We start from the raw sequence: 8,745 nt of genomic DNA, 5'->3' as shown, positions 1-8,745 counted from the left end.
TCAAGGGAGCTGGGTGCTCCACCCAGCATTGTCCGGGCACTCTGCTGAGCAGCCATGATGCCGGTCACCTCTAGCTGCCCCGCATATTGATGAAGGGAACCACTGACTGTAACTAGAAGAGCGCGTTCTGGAGAAAACGTGGGCAGCCATGAGACCATCTGCTGCTGGACTGATGCATGTCCCCAGATCAGGAGGAATTGTGATAACAGAAGTGAACAAGTGTCCACTGCCTGAGGAATTTGGGCCCAAAATGCTTATCTACAAAAGATGTCCCATGGGGCAAGACTGCCCTGTCACTCTATCTTCATCCTCTCCCCAGCTGCCCACGACTGCCTCTGTCCTGAAGCTGGATGTGGACACAGAGGCAGTCCACCTAGACGCGTGGGAAAGGAAGTCCTAAGGATGGCTGAAGAAGACAGGCATTCTCCTCCGACTCAGAAAGCTGCTGTGACAAGCATTCCTGAAGGGTAAGGAGGCCAAGGCTCCTCCTGATGAAGGCCTGTTACTCTGGGTGTTGCGTACTGTGCTAAGCTTAAGTCTCGGCCACTGCTTGGTCCCCTGCACCTGTGTGAGATACGAGCTGGATCAGGGATGGCGCAGGCCACCATTTATCCTTGACTCTTTCTTCTTCGATTCCAAAAGGATTTAAAGAAATGTTTTCAAGAGCCTGGTTGGGGGAAAACACTGCCTAAAGTCTCTGATGAGAGGCTGTAGATAGGAACACCCACCAAGCAGGTGGGTGAGGCCTCACCAGATGTGCTGAGCCTGCAGGACGCCATGCCCGGGCTCGGCCTCAGTCACGAGCAAAGTGCTACACCTGCTTGATGTCTGTGTAACGTGCGTGGGGTTAACGAGGTCCTGAAGTCACTTCCAGCTCTAACACTCCCTGATCTGCAGGTAAAGACACAAAAGAAGCCTGCAGATGAGGATGAGCTGGAAGAGGAGGGGAGAGCTGGGTTGAATGCCGAGCCTTCACAAGAGAGCTTCACAATGCCTCTGTTCATCTTCACCGTCACAGGCTGAGCCAGTAACTCTACCAACAGCGCATGGTGTCCCCTCAAATCAATAACCTCCTCCCGCTCCTCCTGCATCCCCGGGCCACTGTCCCTTTACCCTGGGGTCATGGCAGGGGTGCTGCACCCCCTCCTCTGGGAGCTGGACCACCCTGGGACACAGGGGCTGGAGGAGCATCAGCAGCATTTCAGGCAGGAACACAGCACTCATTCCTCCCACAGCGTGCAGCTCTGTGGTGGCAAAGCCATCGCGCTGCACACCAGCCGTGCTTATCAGCTTGGCTCAGCACCAGGGCAGCGCAGGGGCTGCTGACTTGGTGACAGACAAGTCACACAAAAGAGGTTGAGCCCTACCAAGCAGGAGAAATTTTGCAATGACAGCGAGGGTTGGCTGTGGGCCGTCTCCGAAGTTCTCCCGACACTATCTGGTCAGGGCAGCTGCAGGTGCCAGAGTGCTTCTAGCTTGCTTGCAGCCATCGGCGCCTCCTGCCTGAGAGACTGAGTCTTGGGGCAGAAAGGCATGGGAAGGGTAGCATGACCAGGTTTGTGCACTGGCTACCACAGGAGAATGTGCTTGAGGAAGAAAAAATGGGCACAGTGAGACCACAGAGATGATTTCTGAAATTATCCACTCAGAACTGCGGCACCTCTCTCTCAACTTTACTCTGGACCAGTCAGTGATTTGAGTCAGCCACACAGTTTCAGGACAGCCAGGTCACATGGTTCCAAACACTGGTAGATAGAGGGCCTAGAGACTAATGGTTTAGCAGCTGGTGGTATACCAGGGACAGGGCAGCCAGGGTCATACCTGGCATCCTTAAGGCTAGCACAGGTACTCAGTGGGAAACATGGGCTGAGCCTTTGCTCATTGAAGCTGTCATGTCCCAGGTGTCCGGTGTTTCTGGGAAGGAATCCGCCTGGCTAAGGCAGAGCCTGGTTTTACGTAAGAACTCATCTACTCTGAGTGCTGTGGCTCGGATCACAGGAACTCATCCACCCTGAGTGCTGCTGGCAGGATCGCAGACCCTCTGGGGAAGTGATCCTGAAGTCGGAGACCAGAAGAACAGCTCCCATCAAAAGCCCAAGTTCTAACAGAACAGCACCTCCCCTCCCTTTTATTAAACTCTCAGGTGCAGAGACCCTGCAGTGTGGTCACCTTGAAATAACGACTATGGCAGCTTTGAGGCTTCGAGATCTTCATATTTAAATCAGAGAGAAAACTAGTGAGTGGCTTTAACAGTCCTCTGTGTTATCCATAGAGAACCCCACAGAGCCAGGTGTGGGGGGGGGGCAACATGTCCTCCGAAGCCGCCGTCATTATCCAGCTTTGCAGACCCTATAACTCCCAGCCAGGTCACCCACTGCCGAGCAGCCAGCTTTCCCTAATTTTTATTCAGTGAAGCTCCTGTTAACAAAAGAACAAAGGACTTCCCAAAGGGCAATGCGGCCACGAAGGAAGTAGCGAGTCACTGTCATAAGGAAAGGAGCAGTATTAGGGGAATAACCAGAAACAACCAGGAGAAAGAGGCTACAGCCAGCAGAGCTGTAAATCACACCCCATTGTTCCTCAGTCTGATCCTGAAACCCCAGGGTGAGCGCGATAGTCCCAACTGAACTTTGTGCGCTCCCTTCACAGAACTGACATGGTGAAGCCCAAACCCCCAATACCCGGGCATTAGGAGATGGCACCTTTGAATCATGGCTAACCTCAGACAGGCCATGAAGCTGAGCCACCCCCTGGGGTGAGATTAGTGCCTTATAGAAAGAGCAAAGGGCCTGGGCACAGTGGTGCACACCTGTAATCCCTGTCCCTGAGAGGCTGAAGCAGGAGGACACAGTGAGTTTTAGGTCAGCCTGCACTGCACAGCAAGGCCCTGTCTCAAAAGAATATGGATTAAAGAAAACGAAGAAGAAAGGACAGCAGATCAATCTCTCTCTCACTCCCCCCCTCAATCTCTTCCCCTTCCCTCCCTCCACTTCTCCTCCTCTCTCTTTCATGGAGGACACAGCAAGAAAGCAGCTAGCACCAGACTACCAAGTCTACCAGCACCTGACCTGGGACTTTCCAGGGTCCCAGAGTGAGGACGAATGTCTGCATATAAGCCTGCCAGTCCATGATACTTTTATTATAACAGCACCTCTAGCTGACTAAACACTGAGCAGCACAAAGCAGCCCAGGAACTGCACGCTGACCATCCAGGACATGAGGTAGCGCCTCCTAGACCCAACGCCAGCATGAATCTTCTCCTGAAACACAAGCCCTGGGTAATTCTAACACAGAACTCTCCCTCCTGCTCCAGTCTTCTTATGGTTACACGCATTTTTTCCAGGTTAATCTTCTGGGTAAAGATATGCTTTGTTCGTTTACCAGTATATCTAGGAGGTTGGGAAAAAGTTGGTATCTGAAGCTAAAGCCATTCAACTCAAACACGTGACCCCTGCACAGGACTTTATCAGGAGACAGCTTGTCACTATTCCTATGACACAGATAAGGCCCAAGCCGTCCATCTCCAAGACACACGGATGGATTATAAAGGAGAGACAAAAAGAAAAGTAAGAAGTTAAAAGTCATGGAAAAGAAGAGACAAAATTATTTGTAGGTAACAGAACTGTCTCCCTAGAAATCTGTAAGAAGCTACTAAAATTCACATATAACGCAGGTCACTTAGGTGAGTGCGTGCAGAGCTAAGTATTCAGAAATCCGTCATTCTTTTGGACAACAGCAAGACCAGCCACAGAACCCTTTGTGTAAAGTTTCCACTTAGAAGGACGACAAAGAGTAGCCAATGTCTAGAAATAAAACAAAAGAAATGTTTGAGATATATTTAAAGAAAACTATTAAACTTACCGAAAGTTGTAAAGCTGATCATGTAACGATGTCAGTTCTTTCCCACTGTGCCCAGTTTATTTATAAACCTAATGAGATTCTGCCTGCCTGTGGTGTTCCATTTTTTTTTTTTCTTGGATATCTTGGAGGCTCTATTCTTGGCATTTCTCTTTTTTTAGCTAGTGTGAGTGGGTTCCTGATCCTAGCACTCAAGTGACTAACTCAACCCAGGCTACCCCTCCATCCCTCATGAGCTTGTGTCTCCTGAGTCTTGAACCCTCTCCTGCATCCTCCTGTGACTCTCTCCAAATGATCTTTTACAGATTCTTGCAAATCATAATTTCACTAATAGTAATAATATTCTTTTTTTATTATTTTATGTATTTATTTTTATTTTATCTGTATGAGTGTATTGCCTGCATGTATGTGAGTGCACCCATGACATGCAATGCCGCAGAGATCAGAAGAGGGCTTCGGATTCCCCTGGAACTGGAGTTAAGGATGGTTTGTAGCCGCCATGTAGGTGGTGGGATCGAACCCAGGTCCTTTGCAAGAGCAGTCAGTGCTCTTAACTGCTGAGTCATATCTCCAGCCCGTAATAATCTTCTTAAACCTTTAAAGTTTCATTTTCAGCATTAACTTATCATACTACTACTTTGGGCCTCAAATCAGCATTGTGATTTTGTTAACTGATTCATTTCCCATGATGATGAACTCAGATTCTCTGGAGGATGAACCTGACTGGCTGAACCCCCCTGGGTCGGGTGCCCAGCATTGATCCAACTGACTCTGACCAAGAAGACAGTGACCAATGGTTGGAGCTGAGCTAGGACAAAGAACATTGATAAGAGACTCCACAGATTTGTCAGTAGACATGTGCATTGAACCAGGTATATTTTTGCCTGGTTCATCGTAAATTCCTAACATTTTCCCAGACACACCACCATGGAGATTTGATCATCACACTGACGTTAAGGAAACCTGCTGTTTGCAGTGGGTAAGTTCTCTGTGGTCACTTAGCCAACCTTTAATCAAAGAGGAGTCCATTTCTAGTACTTAAGTGCTTGATGTCTTTACTAGCTCCTAAATGGTATCAGAACCACACCCACTGTGATTATAACCAGCCTCTGGGATGCAGAGCTGAACATTTTCTTGCCTAGGCCCCTTCCCAGCACCTCTGAGCCAGGTGCCAGAGTTGCTTGCTCAGGCACGCCTGCCATCTTTCAGCTTGTACAGAGGGTGCTCCTTGGGCAAGACTCAAATGTTCTCCAGTCCCTGCTTTGCTGCTCTGGCACCTTGCTCTACCCCTTCCCACCTCAACATCTAGGTATCTATATCCTTTCTACAAGCCTGTCTACAACTTGTCCTGCCCTGTGGCAACAGCATCACTACCTGCACACAGGAGTTGAGTAAACGCACATGCAACACAGTTGAATCAGCATTGATCCAAGCTGAAGACATCTTGTGGGGCACACCCAATGCGGGGGCCGGGGAGGGGGTCCTTCCTCCTTTCAGGATGAACCCAGAAGCCTACAGGAAGGAGAAGTCCTCCTTGACCTGGGACCACAAGCCACCTCCTCTGGCTCTGTAAGACCACAGACTCCACATATCACATCACCCCACTAGTGGTGGGAAGCACACTTGGCATCTCCCCTTCACTGACAGCTGGAGTTTAAGATTCAGATCCATGTGAAGCCACCTATGAAGTGAAATCCATAAATTCAATCTGTGGCTCAAAGAAAATCAGTTCTATCCCTGCCCTGTGACTGGGCTGAGAGATGCATGGTGAGATCTCTGAGGGACCTCTCCAAATGTCACAGCTCCTTTCTTTCCGCAATGAGCTGAGGGAGAACGCCAAGACTCTTGGGATTGTCAGCAGAGCCACTCTGTTAGACAGTGTTTCACATAGAGCCCATTAGCAAGGGAAATCCTCCTTGGAACCAGGTGGGCTTCCAGCTGTCAGGGCCAGGGCACATTCCAAAGGAAGAGGGCCCCACTTCCTTTAGGTGAACTGTCAGGGGATGCAGGATCAGTGTGGGTACTGGGTACACGGGCACAGAGGAATTATATATACATGCACTAGCTTACTTTAATAGCAGCTTTAGGGACCCTGAAGATGGCATCTTAAGCCCTCTAATTTCTATGGCATCCATACCCCTATCATCTCAGTCAACGATTTATGGGGTGTCCTCTCAGCCTGCTGTCCTCAATAGGGACCACTCCTTCAGGAGCCCTGTTTAGACCTCACTAGCTGCCTCTGCTGAAGTGATCCTGCTTAGTGCTCACTGACTGAAGTCAATCGGGAATCCAAGCATTTCCCTTCCCCGGCAGCCACAGACAGGGAGGAGTCCCAGAGGAGGGATTTCCTTTATAGGAGACAATAAACACATTTTCAGATGGATTTTTGTGACCAGAAAGCTCCCATGGGTGCCAGTTTCTCAGTCTGTGCTGTCATGACCAGAAGAAGGGTTTTGTGAAGGAATAGCATCATCTCTACTCCTGTCCCCCCTGCGCAGACTTCCCACCGTGCCATCCACCCACACAGTCAGCACACAGGTGTGCACACACACTCAGGTCCCACACCGCCCCTTCTCACCGCTGTTCATGACCCATCCAGAGCCCTGGCTAAGAAGCAGGTAAGCACACATGTCACACATGTAAGTCCACTTGGTGCCATCCTAGTGTGTCCTAGGTGCTAGAGGTGAAATGTGACTTCCCGTGGCAAAGCTCAAACAAACACCCACAAGTACCTCAGAAATCTGAAGCACCTGCCACTTGATGCCCAAGACGGGTGCACAGCCACCGTACCAACTAGCTGCTGAATCCTGACTCTGGATTCATTTCCCCCAGAACGGTCCACTCCTTGCCCCCTATGGAAACTCAGCAGTGTACAAGGCAGTGTGCTTGCAAGGTTTACGAGGGAAAAGGTAGGGCTGGAGAAAAGCCACGCAGCTTCTCCAAACCTCGGGTTGTGATGAAGAAGCTTAACAGGTAGCGAGCCTCCACGCAGAGCACAGAGAGGGGCTTGCTGTCTGGAGCTGCACACGAGTCCCATAATGGCTCTCCGTGGAGTGGGGCAGCCTTTTGGAGATCTGAAATGTACCTGCCACGTACGTTTGGGTGGCACTTCCAACACAGATGCACCACCCCCACCCTGTGCTGTGCTGGATGACTTCTAAGTTCTGAAACTGGTATATCCCAGGATACAGAGCTACAACCCCATCATAGAAACACAGCCATCTCCTGTTGGCAGCCAGCACTCTATAAACAAGATGGGCCCTGCCAGTGGAGGATGGACAGGCCGAAGCCATTCCGTTCTACCTCCAACTCTTGAGAAGGGGAGAAAAGATCTGGCTTGCAGCCACCTCTAACCTTAGGCAACTTCCTAGTTCAATGTAAGAGATGAAGACAGACACTCAAATCACTCATCTAACGCCCTTTTTATTACAACATCAAGGAAAATAGTTGCAGAGGGAGGTAATGGAGATAAAGGGGTTGAGCTACTCACAATTTCATTGTGTACACCTGCCTACAAGGGCATAAATACTATGGGCTCTGTACATGCATGTCAAATGTGCAGTGCGCATGTGTGCTCTGTGTGGATGACTTTTCTCTAGGGTGTTGGTCTTTTCATTTCTTGACGGATTATAGTTGAATTCGGTATCTTCGGGTGGACTAGGAAGTGGCTCCCCCACTAGGACTGAGAGCCAGCCTTTTTCTTCTGGAATTTTCTGAACTGAGACTGGATAGCCACGGCTGCACGCTCTGTCTCTGGTGCATCCATATCGATGTCAAATTCTTCCTGAACTTTCTTCTGCCCATCTGTAGCAAGAAAAACACAAACATGGGGGGGGGTCACTTATCTAACAACAAGAACGCAGGCAGCGATCCTAAGACACGTGACGCTGGGTGGCCCGTCATGCTGTGCACCCTAGGGTGCTCAGTCACCACCAGAGGACAAGACCTTGTTTGCATAGCAAAATCTCCAAGAGTGTAGAGGAGAGCTCACCACTTCAGAATCTGCTCCAGCTACCTGAACTCTACCCTTCGGTGCGATGATGGAAGTCAAGGGCACCATCTTGACATTCCTTATAATAGCTAGCTGAGCCCATGGTCACGAGTGCTCAGAGCTGACAGAGTGAGACTTTGAGTTTCTGTTTTGTTGCTAATGAGATTTGTTCATTGAACTCCAGGCTTCAGTGACTGTTTTCATGACCATTTTCAGTGACTTTTCATGACTGTTTGATACCATTTGACCTCCACCGTAAGATCGAACTTTCATGAACCATGCCGTGTAATCCTGCAGGGCAGGCTGAGAGATATGTCTGCTAAGGCAGAGGACTCTGCCAGCTCACCCTGGAATGATCGTGGAAGACAGAATACAAACCAGCACCAAGCAAAGACGAGCTGATGGTCCCTGTGTGCTGGACCCTTCCTGAGCACTGGCCAAGGAGTAAAATATAAACAAAATCCCCCAGCTGGAGAGAGGAAAAGTGTTTCAAAACCCTCCCACCCACCAGTTGAAGGCTGAGCACTGGACGCATCAAAGGAACCACTTCTTTGTCCCTTTTTAATACAGACACGTGGGCCCCAGCCCAGACTCAGGGTGATTTCTTATATAGCTGTGTGGAAGGTGCCCCGAGGGCCAGACTGTTCGCTAATTCGTTATCCCTGGGAAGATGCCAGATTCTCACCCTTTTTAAAAGGTGGCTCTCAGATGCAGCCAGAGCTGAGACTCAGCCCTGTCTACAGATGAGAGGGCAAAAAGGACATAGGGTTAGTCCAAGCCAGAACCAGAGTCAGCAGCAGGTCCCACCTCCCCTGGGACCTGGGCCAAGAGCCTCAGTGTCAGCCTGGGATTACATGTGGAGCAGAGAGCCCAGCCACCTGAGGGGAAGGGGAGGG

The 8,745-nt window shown here is 49.9% G+C and overlaps 1 protein-coding gene across 1 annotated transcript in view; it reads right to left on the bottom strand.

The window, feature by feature from the left end:
• Positions 1-7,261: 7,261 nt before the first annotated feature.
• Pcp4 (Purkinje cell protein 4) overlaps positions 7,262-8,745 on the bottom strand; it is a 62,979-nt gene continuing 61,495 nt past the window's right edge. Inside the window, exon 3 of the mRNA XM_008826923.3 lies at positions 7,262-7,662. Within this exon, the coding sequence (XP_008825145.1) occupies positions 7,535-7,662 (128 nt within the window). The 3' untranslated portion in view covers positions 7,262-7,534. The remainder of the gene's footprint in view (positions 7,663-8,745) is intronic.

Source organism: Nannospalax galili, unplaced genomic scaffold (assembly GCF_000622305.1).
Source record: "Nannospalax galili isolate Female #2095 unplaced genomic scaffold, S.galili_v1.0 scaffold192, whole genome shotgun sequence".
In the NCBI taxonomy this organism is placed as follows: Eukaryota; Metazoa; Chordata; class Mammalia; order Rodentia; family Spalacidae; genus Nannospalax; species Nannospalax galili.
Note: the sequence above shows the minus strand (reverse complement) of the source record. Positions and strands in the feature narration are given on the sequence as shown.